We start from the raw sequence: 15,649 nt of genomic DNA on the forward strand, positions 1-15,649 counted from the left end.
GGAGGTTATGAATGAGCCAGTGTGCTGGGGATGATGAAGAAAAAAAAAAGAAAAAAAAGAAAAAGGTTGAGGTGTTGAGAGGATGTACGAGCAGGAATATGAGAGCGGAGCAGGCAAAACATGTAAAACTGCTCTACACGGAAAATAATCACGAATCACACACTGGGTTTACGATAAAAAATGTCTTCCAAAACATGAATCACTTGAAATATAAAAAGTATGAAAACAAAGATGTTTGAGGTTAAGTGATTAAGAGGGAACTTGGAGAACATTTTCTGGCATTTTCCTTTTATGAGAAAGTGTGAAAAAGCCCAGTCATTTTTTTTTATAGAAACAAACTACATGGACGTCCTGCTTCATTCCAGCCCGTAGGAGCACTGACAGAAGCAGAAGCAGAAGCAGAAAAAAAAAAAAAAAAAAAACCAGCAGCCAGCATGAAACTTCAAAAACAGTGTTCATAATTTCAACAGTGTACTTTTCTTCTTTGAGCGCAGTGAGTGACAGCTGCTCTCGCATCAAAACCAGGGAGTTAGTCGCTCCTGTTTCACGGCTCGGGAGATGTTAGCCTACCCTTTGGCCTATATAATTTCCCCTGCTGCACACTGGTGGGGGGGTGGAGGGTGGGGGGTTGTGTCCATGAGGGGGAGGACAGAGAGCGCTGGAAGACAAGTGCGAAAAAAAAAAAAAAAAAAAAAAAAAAAAAAAAAAAAAAAAAAGCCAGCAGCCAGCATGAAACTTCAAAAACAGTGTTCATAATTTCAACAGTGTACTTTTCTTCTTTGAGCGCAGTGAGTGACAGCTGCTCTCGCATCAAAACCAGGGAGTTAGTCGCTCCTGTTTCACGGCTCGGGAGATGTTAGCCTACCCTTTGGCCTATATAATTTCCCCTGCTGCACACTGGTGGGGGGGTGGAGGGTGGGGGGTTGTGTCCATGAGGGGGAGGACAGAGAGCGCTGGAAGACAAGTGGTTAAGTTTCCACTGGCAGATCCGTCTCTTCCCCCATCTGGTTGGCTTTTTCATGAGCTGAGGTTTGACAGCCGATCAGGCCCCCGGGGGCATCTGAGAAGCTGCCAGCTCAGACAGCAGCCTCTCTCCCATGTGCGCCTGCTGACTGACCGAGAGGCCACAGAGGCATCCGAGAAGCCCGGACCCCTCTCCTCCGAGGGAGGGGGAGGGGGCTGTGGCTCACTCAAAGAAAGGGACCAAAAATACAGAGTTGAGAATTTGAGTAGAGAAAGTTGAAGATTAAAAGATGTTTAAAGTGAGGAAATGGCCAAAAACCTTCCCCATGAGCATCCGTCTTGTTCATGAGTGCCTGTGTAATTTCAAAATTAGGGGTTTCCTTGTGCCACACTGTGTTTCCATCACCAAACCACATAAATTGTTTGTCCCTCAGCTTCCTTATAGCTCTCTCTAAATATTTTCCAGCCAGGGGGACCTCTTCTTCAGCAGCTGCTGTCGCTGATGTTGAAGAGACAGTTTAAGGACGTCAATTCTTTGCTGGAAGCGCTCGAGTAACAAGTGGCATCCTGCAATGGAACTGGTCACAACCTCCGTTTGGGTATGCTAACAAGGAGCCAGGTTCCACTTCTTGCGTTCAGTTCCAAAAAATAAAAAATAAAGCTTTTACTGTCCTACTGAGTCAGAAAAAAACTGATTCTCAGCCAATATGGTGAAATAGTTCCACTTTTTAGGAGCCTGTTTTGTAGCAGACAGAGCGATGGAACCTTGTATGAAGGTCTTTCTCCTGTAGTCGTAACAAGTGGAATAACGTCAGTTCATGGTTGTTTTATTTCAGAGAGACGATAAACGATTTGATGAGTAGAACTCTTTTTTTTTTTCTTTACAATTCACCCCAAGGTTCCAGTGGACTTTCTTCAGACCGAGGCCACTGAAAACTCTCAGAAACAGTTCAAGCCAATGGAGAAACGCAAGAATTTAGGATTGTTTTTCTGAAGGAAAAAAAAGACTAAAAATAAAAGTATAAGTATAATGTAGAGTCTGTATCACTACAAACAAAAATACAAAAGCGTTGGAACAAAGACGTTTCTATTTTGAAAGTTTTACCAGGAGCAAAGCTAAAAGGTTTTGTCCTGTGGGTTCTACTTAAGGAAAGACCGTGAAATCATTAAAATCAGTCGTTTGTCCTCTGCAGAGCATGAATTAGCTCAACAAATTTACCTGTATTCCCTTTAGAACTTCCACCTTACTGTGGCTCAAGAGGAGTGCTAAATATCCGGGTTCATCCTCTGGGCACCAAGAATATTCACGACAGTCTGGCCATTTAAGAAGGTTTACTCTTCTTTTATCTATGTTTTGGGCTCCACCAACCCATCATTTTGTGCTGGGCAGGTCATGTACAGTAGATTTCAAAGGTTTTTAGCTGAAAATATCTGCCTACTGTTGCAGGAAACAACTCAGTAAAGGTGTGGGCCATGAAAGCACAACAATGAGCTGAAAGACGCTAAAACACTTTGTATTTCTGACCTACTAAAGTCATTCTGTACAAGGCTGAATGCTCATGTCAGCTGAAAAAGCACTTCTCAAAGTTGCTACCAAGGGTGACTGTACATCTACTGTTATGGCAGCTAAACTACTGTGCTGTACAGACTTTTAATTTACTGTTTTTAAGTCATTTTATCGGGTTAGACACTTACACACACACTGTATAATTTATTAGTGTATAACCACTTTGTAACTAAAAACCAAAAAGTTATTATATTATGTTAGTACCAGTCGTCTGGCCACATTTTCCACTTGTACAAAAGAAACATTAAAATCTAATGGGCAGATTACCATTACATTTGCTTATTTAAAGCTGCAATATTCAATATTTGTATTTCAATAGAGGATCACATGACGAAGTGCATGTGAGATGTGTTTGTGTAGTGATACACACACAGATAATTATCGCCCAACTGTGCAGTTCCATTCAGATATAAAGCATGAAGCCAATCTGATTAATGCCTTATGAGAAATTGGAAGTGTATTATTGAAGTGCAGACCAGTGAAATTATACTAAAACTGGGCTAATTTGTTCTCTTCTCTTAAATGCAATTAAAAGCAGTGCAGCTGCGTTTGCCTTGTTTAAATTTAATACAAATTGGTCCGAAGATAGAGTGTCATATATTGTACAAATTGGACTGCTCTCATTTGTGATTGGGCTATATAAATGAAATTGATGTGACTTGATCAATACTGAACGCTTACATGTTTGAGTTCCAGTAAAACCTGTCTGGTCAGCTCAATCCTCTTCTTGTTGACATGCTTGATGGCCACCAGGTTCCCCTGCGTGCAACACAAGAACAGACAGAGGGATCAATCCAATGTGAGAGACAGCACTGATGCAGAGTTCAGAATTTTATACAAAGCCTTTTATCATACGAAGAGATTACAGACTGCAACGAGGACGCACTTTTGACTGGATGTCAACAAGGCGGGAAAAACGACAACAGAAACACACAGATTATAAAAGAGGTACAAATATGGATAATGAAAGTGGAGAGAGGAAATCCAACAGCCTTCAGAGGAGAGAACTGCACCTCGCACTTTATCCCTACAGGTACATTTGGGGCCTGTTTCAGTCTGCTGCTGGAGAGGAACTCTATCTGCCACTTTCATTATGTGAGGATCAGTTAAACAAAGGAGCTGAAGTGAATTCCTCAGAGCCAAACATGTGACAGACCGGTAACTCGTGTGAGTCCATGTGAGCGCTTTTAAGTTTTATTCAATATGAAATACACAGATAGGAGCTGACCATGACTGCATGTCAGGTACATCTGGTGTCTGAATGCTGTATGAAAAAGCAATTCATTTCAGAGTTTATCTTCCAGTATTCACAGGTTGTTAAGGCACCTCTCTGTTTGTTCTTTGGCTTCAGATTCAATCACCGCTGGCCTGTATTGAAATTGAGAAGCGTATCAGCACCTACGATGGTGCACGAGACCTTCAAGCTGTACCGTGACATCAGCATTCATATAAAACCCACATCATGCAGCTTCAAACAAAGACAGCTATCTCATTATTCAGCAGCTTCTTTATGTCACATTTCCTCACACCTCCTCCATCTTAAACGGATAAATCAGCAGCGGCAACAACTTGATGGTTATGTCCAGACTGCGAGGCGGGAGTGTAGATACAGAGAGAGAGAGAGAGAGAGAGAGAGAGAAAAAAAGAAGAAAATTGACACATTCTGCAGCTCACATTAAAACCAACTACCTCAATGCGCCCACACTCTCTCTTTCTCTCTGCTCTGTGGCTCTCCGGCTTTCTCCGCGAGTGTGCACATGTGTGGGTGGGAAAGGAGTGCGCAGGAGTTGAAAATGTCAGAACTCACTAAGCCTTACCTTAAAATAGCCTGTTTTTGCAAATAGCTGATATTTTCCATGGGCAGTTATCAAGGAGCCGTAGCTGGAGCCTCTCTGAGAAAGTGGAAAGGAGTAGCGAGAAAAAAAAAAAAAAAAAAAACTGTCAGTTAGATGAGAGAAAAGAGGATTAAATCTTGGTCATTTAAGAAGAAGCTTCCACTTCATTGCAGCATAGATTCCCCCCCCAAAAAAAGGGCTCATCCACTGACATACATAAAGCACTTTCCTCTGTGCAACGTGAAATTGCCTTTCGCTTGTATTTGAGAAAATAAAGCGTTTTCAGTTTTCACAACACCAACTGGAGTCCTTGGGCGAATGTCTGCAGTGCACACAGAGTGAACAAAAATCAAGTGGGCGCACTGCAGACAAACAGCCAGCACAGTCAACTACGCATTTGTATAGAATGCAAATATTGGCAACACATGGCACACTGGAAAATACATTGGTCTGGAAAATTACTGTGTTTTCCACACACACACACACACACACACACACACACACACACACACACGCATGCACACTCTCTCACACACACATTATCCCAGGAATTGCACTGGAAACCAGTAATGAAAAAGGTGTGTGCATGTGCTTTTCATGAACGCTCGCACGTGTGGGACGAATAGCAACCCAGAGGAGATGCATTTCTACAAAAAACCGCACACTGCATTTTAATACACGGCACACAGCGTGTAAACAGGGTGAAGCTCTGCACTTCAGACAGGTCAAATTAGCATTTCTGATTCCCGGTGGGTCCGATTTTACAGCAGCAACATCTCGAGACGGATAATCAGTCCTGTATGAATGGAAGCTGTCGACACATGTGTTAAGTCTTTACCAATGTGACCTGCCAGATGAACAACAACACGGGAGGCTGCGCCAGCAACACTGACGGCATAACAGACGGTATAAAGCTCAGAATAATTAAGAACTTTTCAGGGCTTTGCCACAGTGTAAGTACATAAAGTGCTTGAGAAGATGATCCACCTGTGAGAGGGTGAGGCGACTACCGGCTCGTTTGTGGTATTTATTGGGGCTCTCGAACTGAAGGTCCTCCCACCGGATCCTCCACAGCATTCCAGCCAGCTCTTTCTCCAGCTTCAGTTTCCTGCAGAAAAGAAAAACCAGGTGGTGAAATCAACAAGGACGGCGGCACGAAGACCAGAGGAACAATCTCACATATAGAGCTCTGGGTTGAGCGTGTAGCAGAGGCTGTAAGCTGATGTTTTTTACTACAGTTGTGAATCTGGAGCTAAATAAATTAATAAAACTCCGTCAGAGACAAGGTGGTCTGTTGACTCACAGGTTTTACTTTGAGGAATTAGTTCATGAGGTTTAAACCAACATAGAGTTCATCTGGCAAGTCACCTTCAACAGAGAGCCAGTCACTCAATTTGCGTAGATTCATTCGATCTCCATCTTTACTGGAGGAACTTCCTGAGATACTGGTCTCAGGTCTGATCGCAGACTGCTTCATGTCCAGCGTTTCCTAATAGTTACAGAGAATTCAGAAAGTCTTCTGACCCTTTCACATTTTTCACACGTTGTTATGCTAAAATAAAAGATATACCTTTTTTTTCACTCATCAATCTACACTCAATACCCCGTAATTACAAAGTGAAAACAATCTTAGAATTTTTTGTAAAATTATCAAGAAGGAAAAGCTGAAATATCACACTGACCTAAGTATTTAGAGCTTTTGCTATGACACTTGATCTTGATAATCTTTAATATGTTTCTGCACCTTGACTGGAATCCGCCGGTGGTAAATTTAGCTGATGATTTGGAAAGACACACACCTGTCTTTATTAGATCTCACAGCTGACAATGCATATGAGAGCAAAAACCAAACCAAATTTCTGCTGCATTGAAGGTTCCCAAGAGCACAGTGGCCTCCAGAAGGACCTTAGGAAGAGAGGGGACCAAGGACCTGATGGTCACTCTGGCTGAGCTGCAGAGATCCCGTGTAGAGATGGGAGCAACTTCCAGAAGGACATGTGTTGATGCATGCAGGCTTGTGTGTTTGTGTTTTATTAGATTTTAACTTCACTGGTGCAGATGCTTATTGAACTTTGGTGAAGAGGAAAACAACTTTTTCAGGTGACACAAAGGGCTCCTTCTTTCAAACACATGCTGAAATACACAACATGTCACCAAAGTAAAGACCATATTGGGATTTAGTGAAATCAAGTGATTTGTAGTCAGTAAATTGTATGTGTATGTAAATAAAAAATGTTAGTCAAAAAGCCATATCAATATAATAACAAAACCACTTTTGACCCTTAAGAAAAACTTTAAATCACATTTGTGACTTGAAATGTTGGTGAGTTGACTGGATGTCCTGCTGAGCATCCACTGAAGTTGTTAAACTGAGGTTCTCATATCTCCCTGCATGCACTGCATTTGAGGTAAAACGAGAGAAAACCTTCTGTCTTCTACTTTACATAAAGATACGCAGATGGAGACTTGTTCTGATGACTCATAGGTCTTTTCTTCTGTGTAAAATGAAAAAGAAAAACAAAGATAACTATGATGAAGATTAGAGTCCACTTCAACTCTCACTCCCACTCTCTTTATTTTTAACAAACTCAGTAAGAGCGGACTCAGATGTTCTAACCTTATTTCAGTTCTAACACTGGTCCAAAAATAACTCCCAACTCAAAAACTGTTAAGAGTTATTGTTCCTTAAAACTTGAAGGAGTAATGTAACTGGAACACTGAAACATACATCTGTATGATTGGAGAGTTATGGATTGGACTTAATGTCTTGAATGTTTATTATAGTGTTGTACGGTTGCTTTGGCTCAGTTTTCATAACAAAGATCCAAAGAGCAAAACTCTCTCACAAAATGCTGTAATTTTTATTTGAGGCTCAATATCACAGAACTAAAACAGCAACTGAGGCGTCATAAAACATGTTCATCAGAGAATCAGAACACTGCATCAGTGAGCTTTAATCACTGTTGCATTGAAAATAAAATGGTCATCATCAAAACAGTGACTAATAATCATCACAATGGTGTTTGCAATAGTAATTGCCTCGAAGATTATAAGGAAAAGCAAGGAGGGGAGACAAGCAGCAAGGAAATTAAATGTACACACACGTCAGTATTTATGATCATGTAGAATAAGACTTTGAACGACTTAGGCATTGAAATTCTGCTCACCTTCACAATGTTCTTAAAATATGTAGGTATTTGCAAATACAGTGATTTAGCGGTATTCATTTCTAGGAGAAACCATTGGACTCTGCACTAATAAGAAGTGGCCGTTTTCTGACGACTGAGAATGTGACTGTTTTGCAGCATTGTATGTAAAGACATTTTTCTTTGTTTAAAAGTAAAAATATGGGAGGTTAGTCTGACCCTGTGTATTTACAGCATATTGAAACCCTCTGGTGAAAACTGATCCAATGGTAAAATAATGAAATAAACTCGCTCAGTCAAGATTAATGTTTTATAATTACTCATGAACAAATTCTACACAAACTATACAGTAGATTATTAGTTCTCTTATCACAATTTTAAGGAAATTTGTGTTTTTATTTTAATATTTAATGTGTTATCTTATACTTAAACATATTAATGCAGCATTTTTGTTTATACTCACATTTTTCATTAGTTGAAATAAAAGATCATAGATTTTTTCTACACAGAGAGATAGAGAGACAGAGAGACAGAGAGACAGAGAGAGAGAGAGAGAGAGAGAGAGACAGGGCTTAATTCCCTTGAATTTTGTTCATAAATGTGTTCAAATCAGTGTTAGTGAGCACTTCTCCTTTGCCAAGATAATCCATCCACCTGACAGGTGTGGCATATCAAATCACTGATTACACAGCATGATTACTGCACAGGTGTGCCTTGGGCTAATCACAATAAATGGCCACTTTAAAATGTGCAGTTTCATCACACTTGTTGAGAGAGCTTGCACTTGGCATGTTTAATGTCCACCAGAGCTGTTGCCTGGGAAACCAATGGTCATTTTACAACCATAAACCATCTCCAATGTTTGTGGAAACATGAAACATGGGAGCAAAAACAAAAGCATTTTTGTTCAGTGTTATTTTACATTACACTTTGTCGTGTCGTTTTGTTGCCTTTTGTTACATTGGGTCGCGTTGCTGCGTCGCCGCATTGCATCACGTTGCATCATACAGAAGCATATAATGCATTCACTTGAGAAAAAAAAAATCTGCTTTCTCAAGTAGATGCATTAGCTTCCATAGCATCACATTGCGTCATTGCGTCGCGTTGCATTGTTACGATACAGTACTTTACACTGTGTTATTGCATTACGCCGCTGCGTTAAGTTACACTCTGTTGTGTCCTATATGATGTTATCTTATGTTATTATATTAAGTTAGGTCACATAATTATATTACGTTAGATTCCGTTACTTTTGGTTACATTACATTACGTGTTATGTGATGTTGTCTAGGTTGCGTTATGTTGTGTTGTGGTAGGTTCTGTTAAATTTTGTTAGATTAAGTTACATGATGTTATGCTTAGTGTTTTTACAGTGTAAATAGGTTGCTGAGTAAAGCTGTTGTGGCTGGTTGATCCAGGTGTCTCCTTTGGCCCAGTCAGTCTAATGATTCAAATGCTACAATATAATTATGTCCATCATTCACTCAGTATCACCCTGATAACTTCTGTCTCCTATGTGGTGCATAATGACAGATGGATAAAAGCAGACAAGACTAGAAACTCTTTCCACAGTCTTAAACTGCCTCCAAATATCAGCAGAGTCTAACCACGTTAATTAATCTAGTAATTTACATGTCAGTGATATTTTTGACATGTTTTGAGTGTTATTTCTGAGCATCAGTCTGACTGGCAAACACCAAGAACCACAGAGGGGAAGAGGCATTCCAGTGAATCAACACATCTGGGGCAAATCTCAGAGGAGCTGCTGTTTCTTAACACTTAATGATTAACAACAGAAACACATTCAAAAATAAAACTATTAGTCCAGGGTTGTGAAAACCTGAGTTGTTTTTTTTGTTTGTTTTTTTGGGTAGGGAGGAGGAATTTCATTTTCAGTTTGAAACACTGAGAAATGAAAAAGGAGCAGAGCCCACACATTCCAATCCAATCTAAAAGGTGTAAAACACTTCCAGATGGCTGCAGGAAATTATTGCAGTGTTTGCATATTGCAGGGTTTTAGCCTTTCCCCGAACCATCCCAGCTGGCCCCAAAAAGTGGCCCGTTTATTTCCTTTCTTTCCTTTTTTTTCCCCACCAGGACAAACTGTGTAGGTGGACCCAGAAACTTAAAGGGGATTCTGATGCTTGTTTGTGTCCGCAAATACTCCAGACCCTGCCTAAGTGAAACCATTTTCAGGACAGGAAACACCATTAAACCACCGGTGCCCTCCAGCCCCATCCACCACCACCAAAAAAAAAAAAAAAAAAAAAAAAAAAAAAGGTATTTTTCTATTTAAAGAGCCTCGTTTAGAGACCTCTGGCAGCCAGAGGGGCAAAGTGTGGGGCTCCACACTGGGCCTATTGTTTCATAACTCCCATATGTGAATACCTCTGCTGGACCAACCCCTCCATTAAAACAACAGAGCCACTGCTGCTCTGCTCAACATCCCCTCACACTGCTGCTGTACACCAGACGCCAAAATCAGATGAGAGGGGCCGACCGTCCACCTGGTGAAATCTACTGAGCGCTGCGGGATGATATTCAACAGTAGCTCGATCAAAAATGAGCATTACTTCATTTTCACAAATTTGCATTTGTGCACTGCAAAAAAAAAGCAGTCTAATGTGTGAGTAAATAATCTGTTTCTCATAGAAATCAGCTTGTTTCAACAATATTGCACCCGAGCAGTGATTTACCGTATTCCATCTTATTACGCTTTTTCACATTTCTACTAAATTTCTTAAAACAAGAATTTTTCAAGTTATATTCTTTTTTTTTTTTTTTTAAAGAAAAACAAGAATTGAGGCTAAATTACTTTTTTAAATTACATTTTCAAATATTTTGCTTAAGTACATATGTTTTGACCATGAAACAATACAAAAAAAACACTCAATCCACATGTTGCTTTTTATTAAATTGCATATTCAACAAAATTTTACTATTGTGTACATTTTGCACAGTCAACAGTTTTACATCAGTGGATCAATCTATTACAAAAAAAATACTGAACCAGCCACCCATTTGTTATACAAAATACACCAATAATTTAAAAGTATAGATTACTCCTCTCATTACAGATTAAATATGGATTTCTCATCCTTTTCTGCCTGTGAAATAGATTTAAATCCCAAAATGTACCCCGAAGAGATTTAATTAATCTGAGTATAAAATCTTTTCTTATAAGTATCAAAAAACGTAAGCAGCAGCAAATATATAATTAATAGAAACGATAATAAATTCTCTGTTTAATTCTTATCATTAAAAAAATATTAAATAAATATCAATTTATCTTTGCAACCCTATCAAGCGACCCCAAGCTTGAGAAACTTGTAGACTGATTGATCTGAGAATAACTTTCAACAGTGACAAAACTCCAAAGTGTTTTAGTGGTGTTTATGTAAGGCAAAGTAGTGAACATGGAGGCCTTTCAGCAGCTGGTTGATCTTTGAGACGGTTGTAAAAAGCTCTGCTGTCTGCCTTCTCTGTCCATCAGCAAAGTTCCACTGGTGTCTGCATAAACAGGAAGCGATTTGTTAGCCTTTGGTATCAAACAGAGCCGTCACAGAGAAACCCCCCCCCCACCGGCCCCAGTTTCTAAAGGTGGTGTATTTTTTGCTTTTTTTTTACTTGAACAGAAGGTTTAAATTTGCAGTTGCATGGCTCTGGGGTGAACGAAGTCGACTCAAAATCCAATAAAAGACAACATGTTTGGGTCTGTGAGAAATGGCTTTCCATGTATAAAACTGTCATGTCTTGATGTAAATGATAGATATAAATATAGACTGGGGCAGAGAGTGCAAAACTGTAGGTCAGGACCAAAAATGCATCACAGAGATTCCCTGTTGGGACAGAAATAGATACTTGTTGCTATAAATCACCAAATGTTTCTCTTGGATCTCAGATTTTAAAAAGAAAAAAAAAAAGAAAAAAAAAAGAACAGCATGTTTCACTAAACTTACCGGCCGAGAGGCTAGCTGGTCAGGAAACCGTGCTGTGCTTGCTGCCCCGTGAGCTGAAAAAACAGAAAAGAACCTCTTAATGTTTTCAGAATTAAGTGCATGCTCTTTGTTTAATTAATGATCTGGTAGTTATTTGATATGAAACATGATTAACTCAGATTCAGGTTTAATGGATTTACCTCAGGTGGATAGCCGCTCCTCCATCTTTCTTCCACCATTCGTCTGATCAAAATCCATTCTGATTGGCTGGTGATTAACACTTGTTTGTGTTAATAGTCAGTATTAGAAAAGTGATCAGATTACCGCTGTGATTTGTTAGTTAAAATCAGCTCCTCTTTACTTGAAAATCATTGTGTTTACTGGTCGTGAACATAATTAACGTGTAGAGGGAGAAAACTTTGAAGAAGCGATGATGACAGAGGGAAAATAAACATAAATTTTCTTTCATTGCATGCAGATTTTTACCAATGACATTAAGCAGAATTTAGTAATCTTCCAGTAGCTTGACTGCTTAGAGCATGCATGATTAACTTGTTGTGTAATTAAATGAAGCTCAATCTAATTCTCAGAATAATTTCCACAAACATGTCGACTGAGACACAAACATTTCCATTCAAACTGATTTCTACAGCTGAATAGAAATGATGTGGCGGGTTTTTATCTCAAACATACACAGCTGCACGTGGCAGCAATTAACAGTTAAACACCATCACTTGTCTAAATACTTAATTACATATCATTGAGTCCAGTTTATTTTTAACTTCTCGCACACACACACAGAGTCTGTAGGATCTCTAATGCCACCTACAGTATGGCGTACCTGACACTGTTCTTGCTGCTCAGTTCTTGAAATAAGTTGAAATAAACTCAATAAAATAAACTCATCTATTTTGCTGATTTCACTGACCATCTCCAGATTTTTTGGATTCGACAAAAGATACACCGCAAAACATCTTCATCTTATCAAATCGTGTTATTTTTGTCTGCTGTAGAGTCATAAAAGTATAAAAAAATCAAAAGTCAGTCATAAAAGTCAAATGGAAAAAATCTGCCAGAGCAGTAAGTTATTTAACCAACTTGTTTCAAGGCTGTAGCCTGGATTCTAGAAACACTGAGGTCATGAGTGCAAATTCCTCCAGCGTGACCCTAACCCACCCCCAACAAAACGTTTTACTCCACACCAAGACTTTTATATTCTCCACACATTTCTTTATACTTTTAACTCTTCAGTGAGGTTTTGGATAAATTTAATGTCACTACATGTTTGTCTAAATGCCGTTTCAAAGAATGATCAGTCCTACTTGGAGGAAAAACACAACAAAGTATATTTTTGCCAACAGTTCAACTGAAAGATACTGAAAAACTACGTGATTGTAGAACATAAACATGATGTTGAAATCCCAAAAATTCCCAGAAACAATGTTGACCTCATCCACACAGTGAACAGCCACAGTCAAGACAACCTTATTGTATTCATATAACCTAAAATCACATCACAGCGTACAACAGTCGCTATCCTACATAAGGGAAAACTCCATCAAAGTTGATTTATATTGGAAGCACATTAAAAAATGATTTTACCACAGTGGCAGATGTTTTCAATTGTACAATTTAGTATTTAGTTTTAGACTGAAATGACTTCATTGGATTGAGATTTTTGCTGTGTAAAGGTTTGTTTTGCGGTGTAAGAAACACAGGTTTGTTTTTAAATTGAAAACCAGGCATCTTTGCGCTCTTCTAACAGGATTTTAAAGACTTTTATAAGCCAAAAGACTTATAATAACCAACAAGGAAACATGCAATGCTTTGAGAGTAGTACAAAAATCACAGAGACTGATGTTTTCCACCTGACATCAGCAGTGTGTGGATTATTAAAATAGGAGGCATTTAGCTTTAATCCAGAGCAAAGAAAATAAACTTAATGAACACACTAATGATCATTAAATGAGAATAGCAGTAAGGGTTGTCTGGGGCCAGTATATGAGCTCACTTGGCAGCTTAAACACACTTCACCGCTGCTTTAACGCCGTCACCTGCTGAGCTGTTGCTGTGGCAACAATCGTGTAAATACCACACTGGCACCTATAGCAGCACGACCCATAAATCCTGTTTCAAACATCTCTCTCTCTCTCCCTCTCTCCCTCCCTCCCTCCCTCCCTCCCTCTCCCTCCCTCTGAGATAGAAAACGTCTGCTGTTTGATGAGCTAAGAGCAGTACAGACAGGAAGCATCAGCTCGATGAGATCAAACTCACCTGTAAATGAGGAAGCTGGAGATTCCAAAAATGATGAGCGCTAAGCCGGATCCCACAGCTACGATGCCCAGAACTGGCAATTGACCTGGAAACAGGAGATGGATTGCACACTCAGTTGTCTCTCATGCGTTCAACAGATGTCCACATTCATATCTTTCAAAAAGAAAATAAAAAAGTGTGAAAAACACAGCTGTGACTTCCTGGAGTACAGCTGCATCGCTTTAGCAATCTGTCAGCTGTGGACACCAGCAACAAATTCACACAGTTGCACTGATCTGACATTTCTGATTTTTATTTTAAAACCCTGATGGAGACTAATTATCCCACCAGCTGTAATCACAGGATAAGCTGATACTCATCATAGGGGGAATATCATTTCTTTGTTTGAGAAGATTGAAGTCACCTGCAGTATTTGCATAGCTTGAGCCAAGACATGTTTAGCCTAGCCTAGCATAAAGATTGGAAGGCATGGCAGAAACAGCTAGCCTGCCTCTGTCCAAGGTGAAACAAGAGTCTACGGCCGTGTTAGTGCTGTGTGAGGCTGTAACTAGGCACAGCGGTGCTTTTATCTAAATGACTAGATGCTAACATTTTGACAGCGGCAATGCTAACGTGCTGATGTTTAGCAGGTAAGAAAGCCGAGGCTGATGGGAATGTTATTAATTTCGCAAATTAACCAAATTTCATGGGAGTCCATCCAACAGTTGTTGAGACATTATACTCAAAACCACAAGTTTCAACCTCATGGTGTCACATGTCACATCCTCTGGGGACATGAGTGTTTCTACAGAATTTCAGAGGCAATCCACTGAGTATGTTGAGGTATTTTAGTCTGGACCAAAGTAGTGGACCAACCAACCAACACTGCCACACAGCTAGCACGGCTAAAAGAAAATGTGCCGACCTCCAGCACCACTACATCTGTCTTCTTTTTTTTTTTTTTTTTTTTTTTTTTTTTTTACACATTGTATCTCATTTGTTTAATCCATTCACAAACAGAGATGGAAAATTATGATTTGTGGCTTTAAGGGGTGTTACATGCTGGAACTATTTCTTGACAAAACAACAGTTTATCCATCCACCCAGCACTTCTGAGCAGCATCTCAGACTAGTATAGCACTGAGCACAGGTCGATGAATCCATGAAATACAATTAACTTCATTGTCAAACCTGCTATGCAGTTTGTAAACTTCATCAGTCTTATCGTCCTCAGTGTTTCTACAGTTTTGTGGAATTAAAACACGAAGAGCAACAAACATCAAGGCAGCAGCTTAACACTAGGAGATAACAACTTGTCTTCTTTGTTGTTGGGGTTGCACAGTTTGATATTACTTGCAGCTTATAATTGATTTTAATAATCCCATTCTCTGGAAAAGAAAACTCATGGTGCTGACAGTGAAACAATGGACAGCATACTGGCCTCTCTGTTTCTTTATTCTGTAGATTAGAGACTTTGTGTCCATACATGATGTAAAACTGTTAGTCGACAATATGCTTCTGCAAATTCCAGAGTATTCATTGTGCTTGGTGCTGAAAGCAGTACTCAATAAGGCGACATCCAGGCTCTCAGCTCTGCAAATTATTTGCGGATGGCTTCAGAGTTTGGGACAGAGTCAGATTTATTGCTCCTCCACTCATTATCCATCCTTCTTGCCAAAATACATTCATAATTGCAGTGGTTTTCCTTCACAGTTTATCATCTGTGACATTTCCCTCTGAAACTGTCACTGTTCATATACCAAAGGCCATTTCTAGCACTTATCTTTCACACTGCTTATTATTCGAGCAAATATTACACTTGAGGATTTGCTCTTTCAACTCATTGAGGCAAAAGGCTGGGATGAAATTGATGATAAAAATAAAACAAATATACCCACGCATGATTGACATGAAAATGTCACAGGCCCTGTAGGGATTGTAGTGATA

The 15,649-nt window shown here is 39.5% G+C and overlaps 1 protein-coding gene across 1 annotated transcript in view; it reads right to left on the reverse strand.

Annotated features, from left to right (window-relative positions):
- npr2 (natriuretic peptide receptor 2) overlaps nucleotides 1-15,649 on the reverse strand; it is a 68,472-nt gene that overhangs the window by 27,231 nt on the left and 25,592 nt on the right. Inside the window, exons 8-11 of the mRNA XM_022744441.1 lie at nucleotides 13,724-13,808; nucleotides 5,353-5,473; nucleotides 4,348-4,422; nucleotides 3,212-3,289 (exon numbers count right to left, since the gene is read on the reverse strand). Coding sequence (XP_022600162.1) covers nucleotides 3,212-3,289; nucleotides 4,348-4,422; nucleotides 5,353-5,473; nucleotides 13,724-13,808 — 359 coding nt within the window. The remainder of the gene's footprint in view (nucleotides 1-3,211; nucleotides 3,290-4,347; nucleotides 4,423-5,352; nucleotides 5,474-13,723; nucleotides 13,809-15,649) is intronic.

The sequence above is a fragment of the Seriola dumerili genome, unplaced genomic scaffold, assembly GCF_002260705.1.
Source record: "Seriola dumerili isolate Sdu_G_001 unplaced genomic scaffold, Sdu_1.0 BDQW01000081.1, whole genome shotgun sequence".
Lineage (NCBI taxonomy): Eukaryota > Metazoa > Chordata > Actinopteri > Carangiformes > Carangidae > Seriola > Seriola dumerili.